The following is a 23584-nucleotide window of genomic DNA, read 5'->3' on the forward strand; positions in this document are numbered from 1 at the left end:
ATTCTTGCCTGGGGAATCCCATGGACAGAGGAGCCTGGGGGCTACAGTCGGACATGACTTAGCGACAAGGCACAGAGGAACCATGAGTCTTACACCCTGCTGTGCGGAGTGCATATAGTTGCCACCACTTTGTAGAGTTATTTGGTAGTTTTTCTTTTTTTCTTTTTCGTTGTGTTCTCTATGCAGAGAAGGCGATGGCACCCGACTCCAGTACTCTTGCCTGGAAAATCCCATAGATGGAGGAGCCTGGTGGGCTGCAGTCCATGGGGTCGTACAGAGCTGGACACGACTGAGTGACTTCACTTTCACTTTTCACTTTCATGGATTGGAGAAGGAAATGGCAACCCATGCCAGTGTTTCTGCCTGGAGAATCCCAGGGACAGGGGAGCCTGGTGGGCTGTCATCTATGGGGTCGCACAGAGTCGGACACGACTGAAGGGACTTAGCAGCAGCAGCAGCAGCAGCGTTCTCTATGATCTGGCATTTTTCTCTTAAGTGTTAAAAAAAGAGACAGTGGACTATAATTGTACATTAAGTACTTCTGAAAGAGATGGGAATACCAGACCACCTAACCTGCCTCTTGAGAAATTTGTATGCAGGTCAGGAAGCAACAGTTAGAACTGGACATGGAACAACAGACTGGTTCCAAATAGGAAAAGGAGTACTTCAAGGCTGTATATTGTCACCCTGCTTATTTAACTTCTACGCAGAGTACCTCATGAGAAACGCTGGGTTGGAAGAAACACAAGCTGGAATCAAGATTGCCGGGAGAAATATCAATAACCTCAGATATGCAGATGACACCACCCTTATGGCAGAAAGTGAAGAGGAACTATAAAGCCTCTTGATGAAAGTGAAAGAGGAGAGTGAAAAAGTTGGCTTAAAGCTCAACATTCAGAAATGTTCAGATCATGGCATCTGGTCCCATCACTTCATGGGAAATAGATGGGGAAACAGTAGAAACAGTGTCAGACTTTATTTTTGGGGGGCTCCAAAATCACTGCAGATGGTGACTGCAGCCATGAAATTAAAAGACGCTTACTCCTTGGAAGAAAAGTTATGACCAACCTAGATAGTATATTCAAAAGCAGAGACATTACTTTGCCGACTAAGGTCCGTCTAGTCAAGGCTATGGTTTTTCTAGTGGTCATGTGTGGATGTGAGAGTTGGACTATGAAGAAAGCTGAGCACCAAAGAATTGATGCTTTTGAACTGTGGTGTTGGAGAAGACTCTTGAGAGTCCCTTGGACTGCAAGGAGATCCAGCCAGTCCATTCTGAAGGAGATCAGCCCTGGGATTTCTTTGGAAGGAATGATGCTGAAGCTGAAACTCCAGTACTTTGGCCACCTCATGCGAAGAGTTGACTCATTGGAAAAGACTCTGATGCTGGGAGGGATTGAGGGCAGGAGGAGAAGGGGACGACAGAGGATGAGATGGCTGGATGGCATCACGGACTCGATGGACGTGAGTCTGAGTGAACTCCGGGAGATGGTGATGGACAGGGAGGCCTGGCGTGCTGCGATTCATGGGGTCGCAAAGAGTCGGACACGACTGAGCGACTGAACTGAACGTAAATAAGCTAAATGTACCTATGTCAGCTTAGATGAGGTTTTAGTAAAATGTTGAGAGCAACAAATAAATTATGAGTGATACTAAGCTAGGACGTCTTTTAAATAGCTCTTTCAAAATATGCCCAACCGTGCCCAGCAGTGCTCTCAGTGTGTGCTTAGTCCAGGCTCTCTGTCTGTCTGTCCATTTGTGTTTCACTTGCTTCTCAGCTCTTCCTCTCTCTCTCTCTACGCACGTGCACACCTCAATCACACAGTTTTTTTGGTTCCATAACTATGTAGGTAAGTGTGAAAAAAGTACATGGGAAGAGTAAGCACCCAAATCAAGATGGTGATTTCCCGTGAGGTGTAGACAGGGTGAGTGGTGGTGGCAGGTGCCATCATCGTTTCCAAGTGCATCGAGATGTCATGAATTTCTGGAGCGCACAGAAGGTGTCTGTGAGACCAACAAGTTTGAGAGCCTGTTCTATAGCTTCGAAACCATATTTTTTCAAAACTTTAATTGAGACGTCTCTTTTGTAAAAAATAGCAGATTCCCTGTAGTTGCCAGACCCACCAGAGGTAGCCTATATGATCCTTGTATCTCTTTAATCTGATTTAAATGTACTAATTTAGAGGAACGTGCCTGGACCAGCGCTCAAGGAAGCTCCACTTTCTGCTGGTCTTTGGAAATGCCTGTGTTGTCTCTCAGGCAGTGCCCTGTGCGGGGGGCCAGCGAGTGCTTGGGGTGAGGGCGGCGTGGGGCAGACGCTTGGGGTTTACCCTGCACTCTTGGCTGCAGAGGCTTGGTTTCCTCCGGGTCCCTGCCCTGCTTTGATGACTTCCCTGGGTCGGTGTTATCCAGGGTCTTCCTATTACGTGCACTCCTGACAGCCATGGATGGTCCATGTGAGCCTTCCTTCCTGCCCAGTTCTGTGTCCACTCTTGTCAAAGAAATTCTGAATGCTACTTCCTCCCTCCCTATCTCCCTCCCTCCCTCTTACTTTCTTTTCATTTTCAGAATGTGCATATTTTTCTTGCCTTTGTTTTCTTGGCTCGTAGTTCTCAAACCTGAGTGTATTAACAGTCCTGGTTCATGACCAAGTTTTTGTTGATCTCGCAGGCAAATTTAAATTTTAAGAGCAAAGCAGCAAGTCTTGTAGAGGTTTGTTTATTCACTTTAAAGCCCTCTCCCTGTCCTAAGGTGATTTCCTTGTTACTTTCCTGAGTGTCAACATATTCTCTTTTATGAAGTGATGGTCATAGTATTCAAAAATTTTGCCTGTTTTGGGAAGTAAATTGTTGCCGACCTTTTCCTAGTGCCCTGACTTTTTTGAAGTTTTTGCTGGTCTGTGGAATACAAAACTTTAAGTCTTAATAACTGAAGCTGTTGTTATAGAGAAGTTGCGAATATTTTATAATTATGTAATTCATGAATATTCACATAGAAACAAAGGGGCATGTTTTCATAGAAGACATGAATGAAGATATACAGAGAAGTAAGCTTTTGATATAATTTTGACCACCGTTATTGCTATATACTACTTCATTACGACCTCTGTGTCAAGCTCAGATTCCATCCCAGCCCCCCTTTTATTTTTTTAAAGCTTTTTTTTTTTTGCCATGCTGTGCAGCTTGCGGGATCTTAGTTCCCCGGCCAGGGATCGAACCTGTGCCCCCTGCAGTGGAGGCAAGGAGTCTTAACCACTGGACCACCAGGGAAGACCCCACCTCCCTTTTTAAAGTAACCCCTGTGGCTCCCCATTTCCCCTGTGGGAGGGCAGGTCGGGGCCCCTCCGTAGCCACGCACTTGTCTGCAATGACTTGATTCTGGTGGAGTGGACATCCTTCATTTAGCGTCCATTGTGGTCCACCCTTGTTAGAAAACCGCTCTCATTCATCATCAGAAAATTCCATTTTCCTCGCTTTGATGCTCTCTCCCACCTTACAGATGGTTCATTAGAACCCTACCGTTCCTGGGCGGCTTTGCCGGGCTCCCCCGCTGTCACTCACACCGCGAGCCAAGGGTAGCCTCTTTATTCTTGCTCTCTCCCTGAATCACTGTGCTGTCTTTCAGTGAATGACAGGTTTTATCCTCCACCCTGTGGTTATCGGGTTTCCCTAATAGCCTCATGCGGAGGGGCTTTATTGAAGAAGTTTTCATTTGGCCTTGATAGATTATGGTCACCATGTTTCCCTAATCTCTTCTTGACAATCTTTTAGAGGAAGGACTCCCCGTGTCAGAGACACTTAAGCTGAAATGGCTTTTCTTTTTAAAAATTCTTTTTCTCTACCCAAATATTTACTTAGGTGTACCTCTTGACAGTGAAGCAGAAGGCAGCTGGTCACAGCCAGGACCCACCATACATTGAACTCGGGTAACAGTTGGTTGCTGGGGGACGGACTGGGGCTTGGAGACCCATTTAAAGCGAGCCCAGTCTTTGTGGCACTGAGCCCATCAGAGAATTAGTTCTTGCTTCCCAGGTGACGTTAGTGGCAAAGAACCCGCCAGCCAGTGCAGGAGACAGAAGAGATGCAGGTTCCATCTCTGGGTTGGGGAGATCCCTTGGAGGAGGGCATGGCAGCCCACACCAGTGTTCTTGCCTGGAGAATCCCATGGACAGAGGAGCCTGTGGGCTATAGTCCACGGGGTCGCAAAGCATCAGACACGACTGGAGTGACTTAGCACACACGCATGGCAAGGTAGGAACGACAGCCTCTTAGCCTGTGGTCCCAACGCTGACCCTGGCTTACTGCTCTTTGCCTCCGGGAGCTCTCAGCACTTACTACCCTTACAGAGCTGAGGGTTTGTGCACGTCTGGGTTCCCCAGCTGGCCAATCAGTGCCTTGAAGGTCACTCTTCCTTCCTTGTGCCTGGTCCTGTCTCTAGCCCAGGGTCCTGTGCCGAGTAGCAGTCAGTGGATGAGGCATTCAGATGCCTCCCTTGTTCTCCAGACGTCCGGTGGGTCACCGTCCACTTTTCACTCCCAGAGCTGTTACTCCTGCCCCAGGCTTCTCGAGGAGGGCAGGGCTGGATTGCAAGGCCGAGGCTGGCTGTGACTTGATCACGGAAAACTTAACATAGAGAATTATGAAGTGTGACACAGGGAACTGGGTGGTGAGGGGCTGGCAAGTAAGACGAGAACCCTGGAGAGCGTGGAAGTAACAGATGTGGGAGCAGCGGCCGCCCGCAGAGGAGACCCCCACGCCTACCACCACCCACCCTGGCCCCAGCCGTGGCTCCCTGGATGGTGTAGTGGTCTCATGCTGGTGGAATTGCTGGATGTCTGCACTCTGGACTTCACTGGATATCTGGGGTACCAGGGGAAGCTGTTTCAGGGAAGGGGTCTTGCAGGAAGCCCTGTGCTGTGACACTGCCTGAGATGGGTGCTGGGGGAGACAGTCGGGGGCCTGGCGAGCGGGGCGGGCTGCTTGCATGGCAGGGCAAGCGAGGCCTGAGGTGTCAGCACAAGCCCCTTGCAGCATCTCCGCGACCTCTACTGACTGAGCTGAACACTGCGCCTGCTGGCAAAGGACAAATGCTTCAAGAGCCCGGCTCGGTTTTCGCGGAGCAGTCAATGAAGGACTGGCTTGTCGAGAGGCCGTGGATTGATAACTGGCAGAGTCAGCTTGCTCCCTCTCCTGAGTGTCTAGAAGGCTTCAGGGAGGCAGGCTGTTATTCACCCAATGCAGGAGTGGCTGGGGAAAGTCACATTTAAGGAGGCAAAACCATCTGTTCTTGCCACTAGCTCAGGATTTCTGAGTGTCATTTCAGTAGTGGAGAAGTCCTCCAGTTCCTGGTCCTCAGTGCAGGGAATGTATGAAGGACGGAGGGTGGTTTGAAGGCTCGTGCACCTGCGCCAACAGCATCCAGAGAGAATCGGGTGAGGGCTTCTGTCTCGTTCCTCCAGGGTCTCAGGACAGTCACTGACATGTCTGTTCCCCACTTGCTGTTGGAGACCAGCAGGGGCCTCACTCGGTTTTACTGAATCTGCATAATTACAGTAACAGTATTTTTTGTACCAGCTCAAGTGTTGTGCGGAAGCAGCAGAAATATTTCCACAGTGATATTATGCTGGTTTCACAGTAGACTTCACACCTCTCTAGAAACCACATTTCTTGGCCTGCTGCACATTCCTGAGAGCTATTGTGTGGCTGGTGGTGGAATTTCATGTCCTCAGCTTGGTGGGTACAGGTGGGGTGGGGACAGGAGGGGGCTTCTTTGCCGGCCTCTGAGGGGCCAGCAGCCCCTGGCACTCACGTGCCGTCAGACCGCACAGCCAGACGCCTGAGTCTGCCCTTGGAAAGGTGAAGGGTGACACCTGCCATTTAGCCGGTAGCATGCCTTTTCCTCGGCACTTTAAATATCCTCTCTCTGAGGCTCTGCCCTGGAATCTATTTTCCAGTGTCGTCCTCTTGACTCAGCCTGGAGTAGGTCTCAGTGAAGTCATAAACCTGTCCGTATGAATGGGTTTGGAAGATAAAATAGACTTTTCTTCAACCAGATATGGCATCTAAACACAGGGCTTTTTTCCAGCATGTTGTTGTTCAGACGCTAAGCTCTGTCCAGCTCTTTGTGACCCCGTGAACTGCAGCATGCCGGGCCCCCTGTCCTCCACTGCAGCCTGGAGTTGGCTCACATTTGTGCCCATTGAGTTGGTGATGCTATCTAACCATCTCATCCTCTTCTCATCAGGTGGCCCAAATATTGCAGCTTTGGCTTTAGCATCCGTCCTTCCAATGAATATTCAGGGTTTTCAGCTTTATTGAAACTTTACGCAATATTTATCTGATAGATAGCATTTCATCAGAGCAGGGGTTTCTGACCTCCTTCTTTTACCATTTGAAACTGTGATGAGAGGTCTGGACAACCTCCACAAACACACACATACTTTGTGTATAGTCTAAGGGGTATTGTAGGCCCCTGGATTGGATGGTGAAATTAGAAGTCAGTGTCCAAGGAGCCGTGTCAGTCTCCATGTTGCTAATTTCCGGCCTAAGTCTGTAGCAAGTTAGAAGAAACCTGTTTTCTAGTCTCGTAATAATTCTCTCTTCCCACTTCTGCTGTTTCTGTGATATTTCTCTTGGACCACGTTGCTGGGCTGGCATTGTGTTCGGTGGTGGATTTCATAGACAGACTAGTTAGTTAGAGTTAACTTAGCCGTAGGAGGGCAGAGAATGCACCTAACTTGGGAATGACCAGGTGTTAGCCGTCAGGTTGATTTGAGGATTGAGTTGAAGTCAGGAGTTAAGGGTCAGAGGCTGCCTAGGACTGGAGGGTGGGATGAGTGTATTTGGGGGATGCCAAAGGGACAATTTTGAATGTGGTGTTGGAGAAGACTCTTGAGAGTCCCTTGGACTGCAAGGAGATCCAACCAGTCCATTCTGAAGGAGATCAGCCCTGGGATTTCTTTGGAAGGAATGATGCTAAAGCTGAAACTCCAGTACTTTGGCCACCTCATGCGAAGAGTTGACTCATTGGAAAAGACTCTGATGCTGGGAGGGATTGGGGGCAGGAGGAGAAGGGGACGACAGAGGATGAGATGGCTGGATGGCATCACGGACTCGATGGACGTGAGTCTGAGTGAACTCTGGGAGTTGGTGATGGACAGGGAGGCCTGGCGTGCTGCGATTCATGGGGTCGCGAAGAGTCGGACATGACTGAGCGACTGAACTGAACTGAAAGGGACAATTTCTGTGCAAAAATCTGAGAGCCTCTGTCATGAGGCAGGGAACATTCCGGATCCAAAAAATGGAAGTAGTTCTGTGTTTAGAAAGCTGGTGAGGGCCTGGTGATTGGACTCAGGCACACATTTGAGAGTATGGATCTTGTAGGGAGCAGATCTTATCACTCAACTGAGGAAAAGTGACTCCTGGAGGCCTGTTACATGTTGGGGTTCAGTCATTTGTTGTACGTGTTAAGGTTCATGACCCAGGCTTAAAACAGGGAAGGGTTACACCAGACAGATGGAACATGGAACAAACAACTCCCATAAAAGGATCTTGAGTGGAGAGATGGACTTCCAGAGGGAATTTGGGTTTCCACCTCCAGGGTGACCTCAGTATCTTTAGGACACGGACTCTTAGACGAGGTGAACGACTCCTCGGTTGAGTTGGCGCAACTCTTTCACTCTTTCAGTGCAGAGAGAACTCTGTGGTAGTGGTCACATCTCACTTTGGGGGGTTTGGCATTGTGTCCATGTAGAATATGTATCCATCAGTTTTGGCAATAGTGGTGCAAATTATTCTTATTTGAACTACAGTGTCTTAAATATAATTTTAACATCTAGTTGTTAATGTTGATTCCATTATGTGTTAATATAGGCTATAGTCTTTATTAAATAACCGGCAATAAATTCATCCATAAAACAACAATGCAACCAATAATGATTTTTTGTTGAAAGGTTCCACCAGCACTCAGAATCCACAACCAATCACAACACCACTGAAGATGTAGGGGTGGTTTCCTTCTTGTAGTGATTTCAGCTTTTCAAACGTGTTCCAGGGCTTTTGGGTGTTGTCTATTTGCATAAATCACAATTTTGCAGAGGAGCAGACCAATAGGGTGTGTGTGTGTGTGTGTGTGTATGTAGAGAGAGGGAGATGATGAGAGATGATTTATACAAAGAGATTAATTATAAGGAAGTGGCTCACTTGCTCTTGGAGGCAGAGAAGTCCAGACCAAGGAGAACTGACGGGAGAGCTTCAGTCTGAATCCAAGTCTGAAGGCAGGAGGAGACCAGTGTCCCAGCTCAGAGACAGGCAGGCAGAGGGAAAGAATTCTTTCTTAGCCTTTATTCTATTCAAGTCTTCAGCAGACGGAATGAAGCCCACTCACCCGGGGAGGGCCGTCTGCTGTGTTCCGTCAGCTGATTCAGATGTTAATCTTATCTAGAGACAGGTTCATGGAAACACCCAGAAATAATGTCTAACCAAATGCCTGGTGACCCTGTGGCCCAGATAAGTGGACACAGAATGGACCTTCGTGCTCCTGGTTGGCCTGACTCTGTAGTGGACGCTGAGCGCCTCCAGGAAGTTCTGATAACTCCTCACCTGTGTTCCATGGATGCCACATTTCCGAAACTCCCTGTACAGTTAGTCAGTTACTAGAAAATACGTGAAAGTGTGCTTATACATGAGGGTGTTGGAGTGTGCAGCCACACACTCCCCTCTTCAGGGATGAGTTGAGGACCTGAGCTTTTGGGTTGTATCTCTCGGAGCTCATCTGTGCGCCTCGGCATCAGGCATGGGAAATGTTTCTGGGAGCGGTGCCTGTCTCCCGAAAACGACACCAGTGTGGGGGAGTCCAGTCCTGACCCTACGTCTCACTGTCTGTGGCCTGAGACGAGCTCTTGGGCCACTCTGAGCCTCAGTTTCCTTCATTGTCCTTCATGGACACAAGACCGCTCCTGAGTGTGGCTGGAGAGCCTGGCTGGTGCCCGAGTCTGCTGTGCTCAGCAGATATCTGCCCCCGCCCCCATAATTGTCTTAAACAGAGATGCTGGCTAAGCGTTCGTCTACCGGTCTATCATCAGCATGAATCAGTAATCTCGTGGGACCTACTTTTTAGGTCTGATGTACTTTCTTTTTTTAAGCCACTGCCGTCTTTTCTGTGGACTCATTAGTCATGTCTTATGTCGCCTTCCTTGAGGGGAGGCAGTAGGATTTAGACGGAGCCTTGCTTGGTCCTGTTGCGTCTCACCCGCTGCTGACATCACCAACGAGCTGTCTAGCCGCCTGAAGAGGGAAGCGCAGTCTCCTTCCCTGCATCATCTGTCACCCGCTGGGGAAGACAGTGAGGGAGAGCACGATGTTCGCGGCCCCACAGTGGGTGAAGTTTTCTCCTCTGTTACATGATGGTTGTCGTGAGAACAGGTTCATGCCGGGTTGGGGTGTTTTTCGTTGTTATTGTTATTGTTTTTTGCCTCAACGCATCCAGACATCGAAGTTCTCATTTAGTTTGTAGGTAACTTGCCTGCTTTGGCATTTCGAAGTGCCCGATGTGTTCTCTGTACAGCCCAGAGCTTGGAGAATATTAACGTACGTAAGTCTTCCTAAGGAAATGGCGCCCCACTCGAGCGTTCCGGCCTGGAGAATCCCATGGACAGAGGAGCCTGGCGGGCCGCAGTCCACTGGGTCGCCCGGAGTCGGACATGACTGAGCACACACACGCTTCTGGCACTGGGGCCCCTAGGAGAGCCCGAGAGAAAAGCGGCGACAGATGCCCTCCTCCGGCCGTGTCCGCGTCCGCCGTCCTTTGATGATGAAGCCCCAGGAGGCGGGCGGCTCGCTGATGGCGCTCCGCACGTTTCTGCAGGGCCAGCCTCCCGCGGGCCAGGGGCATGCCTCCAGGGAGGTGAAGGACGCGCCGTCCGCAGGCTCTTCCTGATGCTGGCGTCTGGGGAACACGCGTACGCCAGGACCCGAACCCCTCTCGGATAGGTTCGGCCTGAATCGTCGCTCACGGAGGCTGGAGTGGGGACGTTCGGAAAGACCGCGTCGTCCAGGGCGGACCTGTCTGAGTTTGCTGTGGAGCTCTGGCGGGGGGGCTCCCGGGAAGGCTTGGGCGGAAGCCACCTGGAGCTTTAGCTTCTCGTCCTCGTGGCGCCCGGCAACCAGTGCTGGGTCCCCCTGCCTGGCGGAATTAGCTGCTCCACCTGCAAGGTGTTTTTGTAGCCTCTTTGGCCGCAGACGTTGCCGGCTCCGCCTCTGCTCCTGTTACCGCCCTGGCACCAGCCTGGCGGCCGGGAGAGGGCGCCGGGCAGCTGGGGAAGGGGCAGCGTGCCCTCCGTGGGGCCCAGCCTCACCGCGTCCCCTCCCCTGCGCTCAGCTCCGCACCTCGATTAATCGGCCTGTGGTGTGTCGCCAGAAATCCGGGGCATGACAAACCCGATTCAATATCAATTAGCTAGAGCAGGAACGGACTTCCCACAGAAACCCCAGGGCGGAGCTGTGCTCGACGAGGCCCTTTCCCTCACAAGTTTCCCAAATAATGAAGAGCTCGCTCAGGGCCCAGTTGTTTAAAGAAATTAAAAACTGTGGAAATTAGCAGCTGAAATCCACTTGGATGAGCCTGCTATCCCTTTAATACGTCTGTCTGTTTCTCTCACTAAGACATCCCAATCCTCCTTCCACAGTGATTTGAATACTTAATATTTGCTGAGATGCTTAAGTTGGATTTGAATAGCGTAATTGAATTTTTCCTGCTGCATTCAGGGGACAGGAAGGCTTGGGAGTCCCTATGGCAAGACGTGTGAACGTGCTTATTTTTAGAAGTGATTCTTACATATTCTTCCATCCATGAGCCAAGAATTAATAAGCAGCGGGGCTGCCAGGTAGAGGAGACTGTATTCATCAGAATCCCGGCTTTATCTGTCCCTCTCCAGATGAATGGCCTGTGCCTGGGGCTCAGAGCTGTTCTGGTCCGTGACGGGTTTGGGTTGAGCCAAACTGGGCATAGATCAGATGCCATGCGAAGCCCCTCCTAAACAGGATTGTTGTAAGGTCCTGGCCTTCATGTAGCTTCTTGAGAGAGGCAGGTAAATTGGATGGTCCACACCATCTGGCCAGCCCCGGGAGACAGGCATGGCCATGGCACAGAAGGAAACCTGTATCCCTGAGTAGTCAGAGAAGGCTTCCGTAGCATCTTAGAGAGGAGCTTGGAGCTCTCCAGGAGGGGCGGGCGTGGAGCTCCAGGGAGCGCCAGCAGTAGACGGGAAGGCCGGAGGACCCGGGCTGCGATGAGTCCTGGAGCGGCCTGGGCCCAGAGGAGCAGTGGGGAGGGGAGATGGACAGAGAGCTGTGAGCTATTGGTGGAGGGCCTTCCATGTAGCTTTTTGGAGTTTGAGCATTAGTTTAAAAAGAGTGAGGAGTCTTTAGTTTTTAAGCATACGAGGGATGGCATCCTCAGACACAGAACAGACCTGTGGACCCTGGGGGAAGGAGAGGCCGGGACGAATCGAGAGAGCAGCATGGAGACATATACACACCACGTGTAAGAGGGACAGCCCATGCTGTGCTCCGTGACAACCTAGAGGGGTGGCATGGGCTGGGAGGTGGGGGGAGGCTCAAGAGGGAGGGGACACATGGATGCCTACGGCTGATTCACCCTGATGTCTGGCAGAAACCAGCACAATATCGGGAAGCAATTTTCCTCCAGTTAAAAATAAATTTAAAAAAGAAGCAGCCAATGCAAAAAAAAAAAAAAAAAAAAGGATGTCATCGGTTTAGCAGTTTAGAAAAATCTGCCAAATAGCTGGTGGAAATGGAGCAGGGTAGGGCAAGACTGGTCTTGAGGAGACTAGATTATTTATAATCATCTAAGAACCAAGGCGGCTCAAAGCCCCCAAAACAGCAGGGACAGCAGATCGGAAAGGGGAGACTCCAGGGGCAATGCGGGCTTTACTCGGTTTGGTGGCTGCATGAGGGGAAGTGAAGGAAAAGGGAAAACAGCTGGAAAGGAAGCCTAGGCTGCCGCCTTGGAACCATTCCCAGAGTCAGGGGTCACAGAAGGAGAGGTGTTTGGGGTGGGGTCCGGAGAGCTAGTGGACTTCGGACACGCTTGGGTGGAAGTTCTCCCGGCGCGCGTGTCCAGCAGGCAGGCGTGTCTGCGTGTTGGGGGTGGAGACGCAGACGCGGGCTCCATCACGGGTGGTGGCTTGGCTGCGCCCATCTCAGACAGAGTCTGCAGAGCAAGACGGGTACGAGCTGGAAAAGAGGCCTGCGGAGTAGGAATACTAAACGACCAGAAGGAAGGAGAGGAGGCCGTGAAGAGAACCACAGGAGTGCGGCCAGTCTAACTGCGAAGAGAAGGGCAGTCGCAGCAGGAGACGGGATGGAGGGCGTCTTGTTGGTTTTGCGGGCCGTTGTGTAAAGAGAATGGACCACGCTTACTGAGCAGAGAGAGCCAGGCAGAGGTCAAAGGTCCCGGCGCCGTGGTGGTGGGGGGCGGTTTCCAGGTGAGAGCGGTGAGGACGGTGTCACTGTGAGGCATTAGTGGCACCTGCAGCCATCAGGAGAGGGTGTGCGTCTCATTTTTCAGTTTTTAATTGAAGGTGGGCCTGAAGAGCCTGATTCTTTCCTCTCTGTGGCACGGGGCCAGCCCCCAGCCTGTTCCCTGGACTCAGGTACCGCAGCGGGAGAGGTGGGGTGGTTTCCTTGGCACCACGGTCCAGCTGAGATGCAGTGAGCGTGGGCTCCTGGGCATCCCACGTGCCTAGCGCATCCTCCTTGGGTTCCTTGAGGGCCCTTGCGTGTTCAGAGCCCCCGCCACATGGGCGTTATTTTCGTTCTTCTGTGCTCTGTCATCATCCTTCAGAGTTTCGTGCAATGAGCAGTGTGACTAACCCACGTCTCTTCCTCCCGGAGGGCTTCTGACCGCCTCTGGGTTTGAGCAGCGTCTCTTTCTCTTTCCCACCTGCATGAGGGTTATTGCTTTGTCTAAGCTCTCGAAGCATTTCTTTTCCTCGTTTCTCCCGCTTTTTCCTTTGCTTCTCTCCCTTCCTTGGATGAGGAGGGCAGGCTGAAATACCCCGTGTCAAGCACTGGTGTTGTGATAGGAGCCACAGGCTCACCAGCCTCCCTGTGCCCAGTGGTGCCCTCGATCTCCACGTGGCCTCCACCACCCAGTGCCTCCCTGTTACTGGGGCAGCATCGCTGTAGCTCACGCGCGGTTCCAGAGCGGGCCTCCTCAAATAGCCCAGCACCCTGAAGCTCATGCACACTGGAAGATACTCAAAAAGCAAACTTTTAATTTTCCTTCTTTGAGGGATCGATTGGCCCTTGTGCAACAATAATGATTTAGTTGGGATAAACTGTCAACTGTTTCATGGAAGGTGCCCACCGCTGCATCACCGTGTCAAGCACCACTGCTCCTCTCTGCTCAAGCCTTCCATCCACTCCTTCATCCCATCCATCTGACTGGAGGCCCTCTGACCACAAGCCAAGTTGACGATCATGTGTATGCTGTCACGGGAATAAGAGGGGAGCCCAGAAGAAGGGATCAGGGGCCAGAGTTTGATTTCCGTTCACGCTTCATCACTTGCTGTGTACCAGTGGCCGGTTAACTTCTCAAAGTCTCAAGTTTCTTATCTAAGAAATGGGGGAAAGAACAGGGTTGTGAGAATTAAATGAACCCCTCAAGTAGTAAGGTAAGCCCGCAGTAAGGTAGCAAATTAGTAAACGAGCAGTAACTGTTAGCCAAGAGCGGTCCACACTGCTGCAGCAGCAAAGTCAGTTACAGGGTCCTTACATCTGCCCAGGAATTCAGAGGGGCAGGGCGGGGGCGGGGGGATGTTTCGTTAGTATGTAATGTGGACTGTATGGATTAAACCAGTGATAAAGGCATAATTTTAAATGGTTGAACAGAAAAATGGCTGCCTTGGGAGCCACAGAGCAGCCTTAAATAACTGCCTGGAATTTTGCTGTCATTCAAGCCCCATTTATCCTTGGCTGCCCATCGGATTTTGCATAGATGTATGTTATTCTTCTGACCATTTGCCTTTTTATTTGTGTTTTAAATGTATGTTTAAAGTCTGGGCCGTTTTGCAAAAATCCTTTGGCTTTCTAAATTTCAAGTTTAATTGGCTTTTGCAATCCATTTTTATTCTTAAACCTGATTAGAATTAATTTCTTGCACCTATTCTTTTCTCATTTGTGAACTACCTGCCCTGGCTTCTGCAAGCAGTTCTAGTAGGGGTGGAATTTGTATTCTGGGTCACTGAGGCTTCTGAAAGGACACTTAAGAAAATGTCAGAGGAATAGAGGAAATCCTAGTGGAAAAACAAATGGCACAGCCTGTTGTGTGCAGTTAATGGGAGTCTAATTTAGTTTCATGGCCAGTGGATGTCTCTCAAACAGAAAGCTGAGTGAAAGTCAGCCACTTCAAGCTCCCTGGAATCAAGTGTTTCGTCCCTGCGTGGTGACCGCTCGGCTGAGTGGTCTCAGCTTCGCTGGGTCTCCACCTCTCCCGAGTCCGTCCCCTTGCTGGCGGTTGGCTCGGCGGCTCTCTTGTGCCCCTTCCAGCACCAGTGTTCCAGTTCCTCTAAACGTAAAAGCGCTGACTTGTTGACATGTGTTTTTTTTCTCCTGTGCTGTATTATGTGGATGGTATCATGAATTACTGCTTTTGCTTCTTTCAGAATTTTCCAAACTTAAGTCTTTATTGTATGAGTATTTTCTTTGTTCTGCCTATATGTTCCCAACACTGTAGATAGTAGTTTTTTAAAAGCAGTAAAATATTAATGTGATTCCAAAAGTCAGAACTGTATAAACAATCTTCCTTAAAGAAGGGTCCCTCCTGTCTCCGCCCCCTTCCCGCCACCTCCTCTTCACTCCGCCTTTCCCGGTTCCTTTCACCCTGCGGTCTGCTCCATTCCGATTTCTAGTAGGCAGCCAGTCTCATTTCTGTTTCGTCATTCCAGGGGTGTGTGTTTATTTTTGTTTTATGCGAATGAACAGGTTCATTATATAGATATTATATATATTCACTCATGTAGAATATATTTATTTAAATATACTTTGGCCACACCGAGCGGCTTGTGGGGTCTTAGTTCCTCTATCAGGGATCAAACCTGGACCCTCAGCAGTGAAAGCGCAGAGTCCTAACAACTAGACTGCCAGGGAATTCTCAGATTCATGTATATTGTATTATTTTCTCTTCTTTCTTGCATGAAAAGTACCATAGTAAGATTGCTTTTTCCACATAGTGGGGCTTGATAGTTCTAGTAGGGGTGGAATTTGATGATAGACCACATATCATTTCAGAGTGGTCATCCTCATATTTTAATTAATAGTATGTCTTTTAAGTACTCCACTGTATGGATCAGTCAGTTCAGTTGCTCGGTCGTGTCTGACTATTTGAGATCCCATGGACTGCAACACGCCAGGCCTCCCTGTCCATCACCAACTCCTGGGGTTCATTCAAACTCATGCGCGTTGAGTCGGGGATGCCCTCCAACCATCTCACACTCTGTCGTCCCCTTCTCCTCCTGACCCTGATCCCTCCCAGCATCAGGGTCTTCTTCCAGCGAGTCAGTTCTTCACATCAGGTGGCCAGAGTATTGGAGTACTGTATGCATAGTCCGTAGTTTATTTACCTTCTCTCTTTTTGTGTGTGAACATTTCTTTGTTTTTCAGTACTTTGTAATTTTAAATAATGCTACGGTGAAGACCTTGTTATGTATATATTAATTCTGGAGGTGTATTCAGGGTAAATAGCCAGAAGTAGAAGAATTAGGTCAGGAGAGGAATACAAATGTAGTTTGGTTGGATACTGCCAAATTTTCCTCCAGAATGGTCCCACCAGTTTTCACTTCCATCCGCAGTGTGTGAGAGTTCATCTTTTCCCAGGCCTCACCAAAAGAATGTTGTCTTGCTTTTTAATCTCCACCAATGCAGTAGCTGAAAAGCAATGTGTCAGTGTTGTTTCAGTTTGCACTTCTCTGTCTGAACACCTTTTCACAGGTTTAAGGGTCGTTTTCTTTTTTTTGTGTGGTGAATTATCTGTTCATGTATTTCTCCCATTTTTCTATGGAGTTTTCGGCCATTAAACCAGTGAGTTTATTCCACTGCCACTCTCTCTTCTTCCACTTTTGGGTTATACTATTTCTATTTTGTCGTGACATATAGAAAAAAGAGTTCGTTAGTAAGAAATTCCCTATGCTTTCGTATGTTTAAAGCTCTTACGATGGATCTGGTACTGAAAGCCCAGCGTTGCTGAGTGTAAAATTCTTGGTCCGTGTATTTTTTTTTTTTTTAATTGAGTTGTTTGAATATGTGGCTTCACCATTCCTTGTTTGTATGCTGTTTTGGAAGTCTGATGCGAGGTGGGTGGCTTTGCCTTTCTAAGACGTTTGATCTTTTTGCCTGGAGACCTTGAGGATTCTTTCATCGCTGAGGTCTAATGCTTCTGCTGGGACGCATCTTTCATTTGGTCCTTCAGGTACCGTCTTACCTGCTGCTGCTGCTAAGTCGCTTCAGTCGTGTCCGACTCTGTGCGACCCCATAGACGGCAGCCCGCCAGTCTCCCCCGTCCCTGGGATTCTCCAGGCAAGAACGCTGGAGTGGGTGCCATGTCCTTCTCCACCTGGTTCACGTTTATTCTGCTTCCCCGTTTTGTTTTCCCTCTCTCGCCGACTCCAGTTACATACATGTTATTTCTTCTTTGCCTGTCTTCCATTTCTGCTACCTTCTCTCAGATTCTTCTTTGTCTCTTTGTCATTTTCTTGGTTATTTCCTTGTTTTTCTTCAGGTCTTCTCGTTAAGTCTTCACTGAATCATTCCTTGTGTATCTTGTGATTTAGAGTTCAGTTCTGAGATGATTTTCTTTCCCTTCTGTTTCTTTCTTGAGTTCACAGTTCTCTGGTTTTTGTTCATGTTTGTTCTAAACATCAAGCAATTATTTATATCCCCAAATGCTTGCTTGAGCACATTTAATTTCAAGTATCATCTTACACTTTTCTTCTGCTTCTTGGATTTCTTTTATTGGGGAAGAGGGTCATCAGTTGAGCTGTTTTGAATGGTTTTTAAATTTTTAAAGACTCTTTCGTGGTAATTTTCTATAGTTCTGTAGAATTATTTCTGTTCCTTTCTGTGGATTTTTGGTTGTAGAGAAGGTTTTGCAGCTCTCTGGTGCCCTCTTCTGTTAGTGTAGCAAAGTGCGGACTCTTTAGTGGGATTTTTTTGTTTTAGAGGGAGGTGGGGAATGGTTTTATAAAGCCTCTAATTTTTAAGGTTTGTTTTATTTTGTGAAGCACTAGACTTTCTCTTTCGTTTCTTTTACGCCTCCTTACCTAATGGCCCCAAAAATATCTTTTACCGTCTTTTGCCCCTTTCTCTGCCGTTGTAACCATGCTTTTCGAAAACCGTGGTTTCAAATTGAGCGCGCATTTGAACCGCTTTTCCGTGGTCTCCGATCGGATCTGCCAGGACGCTCTTAGGACTGGAACACTCGCCCCTTCGGGCGCTGGTTTTAGGTCTCCCGGCCCTCGCTAGCCCCGTCTTCCCTCCCCTCCTCAGCTTGCGCTCGGTTGCCTCCGTCTTGAATCCGTCTCCCTCCCGGGCGAAGACCTGCTTTGCTGTTAAAGACGGGAGCATTTTATACAGTGGCTAGGCAGCTTCGGACTGGTGACAGCTGTGATTAGTGACTGGTGGTTGTGAAGACGATGTATTTAGTCACTGCAATGTGCCAAGGATCCTGTGCTTCTGTATCGTTTTATTTAATTATCATAAAGTCTCTTTTCATCGCCACCTTTTGAACCACTCCCTGAAGCTTAGCTGCTGTATCACTGTTTGGAGTTTGAAAGTGAGAGTCTCTCAGTCGTGTCCGACTCTTTGCGACCCCATGCACTATACATGTCCATGGAATTCTCCAGGCCAGAATACTGGAGTGGGTAGCTGTTCCCTTCTCCAGGGGATCTTCCCAACCCAGGGACTGAACCCAGGTCTCCCACATTGCAGGCAGATTCTTTACCAGCTGAGCTACCAGGGAAACCCGAATTTTTTGTAGCTTATTGGACAGTAAATGGCAGAAACACATTTCCAGCCTTGTCCTGGCCTTTGGGGTCACAGGGCAACAAGTCCAGGGCGCATCCAGCCTCAGAGGTTTCACAGGACTTCATGCCTAGACTGTCCTCTCTCACCTGGTCTCAGGTCACGTTGTAAGGACAGTGCAAACCCGGTTCACTGGTATTTCCAGGAGCCCGGAGGGTCATGTATCTTGTAAGGAAATGGCGTGTGAATAAGTTGGTGCAAAAGGAAAAGAGGTGATCAGCACGATCAGAACGGTGTCTTTAATTTCCTAAAGACTGTCCCTTACGTGTGGCACAGGGCCTTGATCAATGCTGATACCGAGTGAATGGCAATTTCAGTATGTTCACTGATGATAAGACTTGCTGAGTTTCATTTCCACATTGTGGTTTTTGATGTTGACTGGCGAAGATACTGTTTTTATTTATTTGCATTATTCCTCTTGGTTTACAGTTATTTGCTGGCATAAAAGATGGAGAAAACCTGCAGCTTTTTGAACAGAGTTCCCGCTCTGCCCATAAGCAAGAGACACACACGCTGGAGGCCACAAAGCTGGTCGAATTTGACCTTAAGCAAACACTTACCCGGCTTATGACACATATCTTTGGAGACGGTAGGTACTAAATACCTTTGTCTTTGGGGGCTTAAATATTCAAGAGTTGTCATCTTCCCGAAATCATTAAGCCTACTTGTGTCTAGAGTTTTTGGGCTAAGTTGTAGTTAATGGTTTCAGTCCTTAGTGAGATAGAGCTTATGGATTTCCTGGTTCATTCCATGCGAGGAGCAGGAGGATATGAAAATGGAATTAGCTGGAGAAAGAAAAATGATTACAGCTTTTGATAAGAATGGTAATGAATTGAGATCAGTCTCATCAATGGAGAGGAAGTGAGCAGGCTGATTAATGTCGGAATATTAATATAGTATCACTGGTCAGCCCTGATCGATGGGGCAGGATCCTTAACTGTGTGAGCGAGCCCAGCGGAAGACTTTACACTCTGAGATACTGATCACCACTGTCAGCAGCAAACTACCAACGGCTTCCTGGAGGACAGTGTTTCTAAGGTGTGGATTCTCACTTTAATCACTTGATCTTCATGCTTTCTCTGAGAAATTTTAACATTTCCCTTTCCCCTCCAACTCTTTCTGATTTAGTGGAGATAGTATTTTTGTCTATTTGTATAAAGACGTAAAGAAAATGGGAGATTGTTCTTAATTACGACCTAATTTTTTAAAAGATTTCATTCATTAATTAATTACTGCCGGCTCTGCGGGCCTTTGTGCTGTGCAGGCTTTCTCCCGTTGCGGTGAGCGGCGGCCCCTCTGCTGCCCTGTGCGGGCTGGCTTCCGTTGCCGTGCCTTCTCCGGTCGTGGAGCACAGGCTCTTGGGCTCAGGCGCTCGGCAGTTAGCTGCAGCCTGGGGGCTCAGGAGTTGCGGCTCACGGGCTCAGCTGCTCCCGTGACAGGTGGCGTCTTCCCAGATCAGGGATCAAACCCATGTGTCCCACAGAGGCAGGCGGGCTCTTTACCACTGAGCCACCAGGGAAACCCCTGGGATCTGCATTTAAAAAATGTTTAGACACCAGAAGCCCTGCGTGGTTAGGATCCTCTTTTATTCTCGTACTCTTGTGAGCTTCTTAAAAGAACAAGTTCTTTATTGAAGTGCGATCGACAAAAAGTGAACTGGATGTCTGTATCTAGAGTGTATATCAGCTACGTTTGTATGCAATAAACATATTTACACAGTTTTATAAGTCTCGACATTTGTGTATACCCGTGAAACCGCTAGTAGCATCAAGCTAGTCAGTGGGTCCGTCACCCCCCCAGGTCTCCTCTGATGCCTGGTGGACTCTCCTTCGTGCGTTTCCTGTATCTCCTCACCCCGGGCAACCAGAGATCTGATTCCTGTCACTGCCGGTTCGTTTGCTCCTTCCAGGTTTACGTGGGTGAGTCCTGTGATGTGTGTTCTCCCCACCCCCCCTGCTGGCATGTCTCACGTAGTGTGATTATTTGCAGATTGATCCGTGTTGTAGCGTAATGTCAGTAGCTCATGCCTGGTTTTCTGATGAGCAGTGTTCCATCCTGCCGTTACCTGTCCTTCCACTGAGAGACACTGGGGTTGTCTCCAGTTTTTTTGCTGTTACAGGTAAATCCGTGCATATTCATGAACACGTCTTTGTCTGGACTAATGCCTTCATTTCTTTTTGTTAAGTGCCCAGGAGTACAATGGTTGGATCATTTGAGGTGAATTTTCACTTTCTTGGGAGCCACTAAGCTGTCCAGTAGCACATGAAAACTGCTTGAGCTCCGAGGCGGCCAGTGCTGAAACTTTAGCCGTTCCAATAGGACAGGAGTGATTTGTCAAATAAACATTCGGTTACATAAGTAACTCTTCCAAAGGAACAAGGAAAAATCAACCTGTGAGAGAAGCGGGTGATCCTGAAGGCAACAGGTGACGTGGTTATTAGCAGAATGACTCCTGAACGTGTGAAGAGATGCTCAGTGTGATGAGTAATCAGGAGAAGCACGTGAAAGCTACCTGAGCCTCCCTGAGTCACTGTTCATGTGTGAGAAAGATGAAAACCCAACAGCCAGATATAAGCCTGGTCTACAGCACACAGCCTGGGCCTTACCAGCCGTGTGCAGCGCTGTCCCCCCGGGAAGCTTGGCCGCTTGCTCACTCGCTCGCTCCTCCTGTGCGCCTCACTTTCCCTACCTCTAGACTTCCCTACTTCTGTGTGAGCTCAAATATGCAGTTAAAGAGTCTGATTAAGATTTATTAAGCTAATGTTTCTTCAAATGTCTTGACTGTTCATGTACTATTTAAGAACCCACTAATAACCCCATATATTGCTTATATACGTATATATATTTTTAAAAGTACATCAATTTCATGCTAGTGTGTTTTTCTAGGAGGCAGAGAGTGGTATTACGGAGAAGGTCCAAACCAGGCTTTCAAGTGTGTTCATAGGGTTCTACTAAAACAAAAAGGAAATGAAGTTAAATATGACAAAATGTGATGATTTGATAAAACTGAATAGCGAGTGTGTAGATGTTTGCCATTTTCTCTTTCTGTCTCTTTGTTTGGAATACTTCGTGTTAAAATGGTGTAATGTAATTGTGAGGCAGGTTTCAGATGGAGATTGCTGATGCAAAAATCTTTTTATAGCCAGCTTCTCTTCACTTTCATGATAAAAGATAGGAATTGTGATATTTTTAGCAGTAATGTAATCCAGTTAACACTGGAATAATATAGGGAGATGGATTGTGCTGTTCAGGGCATTTTCGAGGCAAGTAATGGTAAAGGAATTCTAACATCTCCTTGGATACAAGGAGATACAAGCAGTCCATCCTAACGGAAATCAGCCCTGAATTGGAACGACTGATGTGAAGTCGTGATACTTTGGTTGCTGATGCAAAGAACTGACTCACTGGAAAAGACCCTGATTCTGGGAAAGACTGAAGGCAGGAGGAGAAGGGGAGGACAGAGGATGAGATGGTTGGATGGCATCACTGGCTCAATGGACATGAGTTGGAGCATGCTCCGGGAGATGGTGGAGGACAGGGAGGCCTGGCATGCTACATGCAGTGGGTGGGGTCGCAAAGAGTCGGATACCACTGAGCTACTGAATAGCAACCATTCTAACATTTTAGGGAGATAGTAGTCTGTCTCAAGTCGCTTTACAAAAAATTCAGGATCATCTCGATTTTTCTGTTCTCAACCTACGAAGAAAATTGGTTTTAAGCCCTCCTTATTTATATCTTGCTACACATTTCTATCATCACATGATCCCTCATTTGTGAGATTTGTTGTTGTTGTTAGTTGCTAAGTCATGTCCAACTCTTTTTTGACCCCATGGGCCCCCACCAGGCTCTCTGTCCATGGGATTCTCCAGGCAAGAATACTGGAGTGGGTTGCCATTTCCTTTTCCAGGGGATCTTCTCAATCCAGCCCAGGAATTGGACCTGTGTCTCCTGTACTTAGCAGGTGAATTCGGATTCTTGACCGCCGAGCCACCAAGGAAACCCTTGTGAGGTTCAGAAGCTGCCTTGCAGTTACACGGATGACCGAGTGGTTCTGAACTAGCGGATAGCTTCCTTTCTCTAACAGCTAGCATTTGTGTTTCTGCTACTTCTTTGTAATTTTTCATTCCTTTTGCCCCCCCTCCCCTTGCTTACTCTCCCGGCCCCTCCACCTGGGTAATTCTCACTTATCCTCTGATTTCACCTCCAGTGTCCTCCAGCCAGGAACCCTCCTGGAGTCTGTGCTGAACTCTGGGGCGCTGCCTCTTCTGCGCTCCTCTGAGCTCCCTCGGGTGGGTTTCACTTTGCTGGATTTCCACCGTGCTGCAGGCGTCCCCCTATTGGGTACATGAGACACAGTCCCAGTCTTTGTGCAGCTGAGAGTGTGAAGTCCCCTCCTGGGGAGGCCCAAGTGTCAAGGAAGCGCATAGGAAAGGCGGCTCCTCCAGAGTCCAGCCAGGAGAGCTCCAAGTGGGGGACGTCTGAGCTGCCTTAGTCACTGAGAACGAGCATCGAGCTGGACCATGTGAAGGACTGGAAAGAAGAAATATGCGGCCACGTGGAGATGGCCGCATGGAACCAGAAAAATTACATTTAAGTTCTCTTTGCTCCTCTTGCTCTGAAATCTTGAACTAGTCATTTAGTGCTTTAGGTCTTAGTATTTTTAAAGCCCAAGATAATAAATAGTACTGTTTCCCATGAGAATAAAGTGAGATAACATATGTGAACAAGGGCCCTTTAAAAAGATATTAAATGCATGTGTAAATATGTAAAAAAGGAATAAGGAAGGACAGGAAAATGAAGGCAATCAAAATGGGGCCGTACAATCAAAGAACAATAGTTACGTTGGCCTGTCTTTGTTTTGCCTAATAAGATGAGATGTAAACTTATGCCAGACAACAGCACAGAAGTTCAGACTGGCATCAATGGTGCCCTAAAAGTCTTTCTGGGCTCCAGCAGGTAATTAAACAGGCATGCACACTGCCAGACCTTGTATATGTTACAAAGATGTTCCCAGGGGTCCTGAGGATATGCATTCCTCTGAACGTAGCCTTGAACTTTCCTTTGTCTCATTATTCTTTACATTTCTATGTGAATAGCTTTCAAAACTGAGCGTTGAGGTGAAAGTGTCCAGGTAGCTGTTTTCCTTATAAAAGACCATTCCTGCAGAATATGAGTTTTCTCATACACCTCTTATGCCCATGGCCAAGAATTAAGAATCTCAAGTTTTGAAACAGCTATGAAGTTGTAGCATCTCTATTTCAGGCAAACATTTACTTTATTTTTAAAATGCTACCGGCTTAGACTTTTAGGTTTTAGATTTAAGACAGATCGGAGTTACTGTTTCATAAATCTTCACACTGACTTTTTGTTCATGAGACCAGAGTCAGCAAAGTAGTAGAGTGGCAATGAAGTATCCACCTGCTCAGAGAGCGCGTCTTTTCCTTGCCACTGAAGTTGGTCTGTGAAAAAGCTGTTTATTTTTTCTT

The 23584-nt window shown here is 48.2% G+C and overlaps 1 protein-coding gene across 1 annotated transcript in view; it reads left to right on the plus strand.

The window, feature by feature from the left end:
• Positions 1 to 23584, plus strand: part of FARS2 (phenylalanyl-tRNA synthetase 2, mitochondrial) — a 256662-nt gene that overhangs the window by 11369 nt on the left and 221709 nt on the right. The window contains exon 3 of the mRNA XM_052648510.1: positions 18528 to 18687. Within this exon, the coding sequence (XP_052504470.1) occupies positions 18528 to 18687 (160 nt within the window). The remainder of the gene's footprint in view (positions 1 to 18527; positions 18688 to 23584) is intronic.

This window comes from Budorcas taxicolor, chromosome 11 (assembly GCF_023091745.1).
Source record: "Budorcas taxicolor isolate Tak-1 chromosome 11, Takin1.1, whole genome shotgun sequence".
In the NCBI taxonomy this organism is placed as follows: domain Eukaryota; kingdom Metazoa; phylum Chordata; class Mammalia; order Artiodactyla; family Bovidae; genus Budorcas; species Budorcas taxicolor.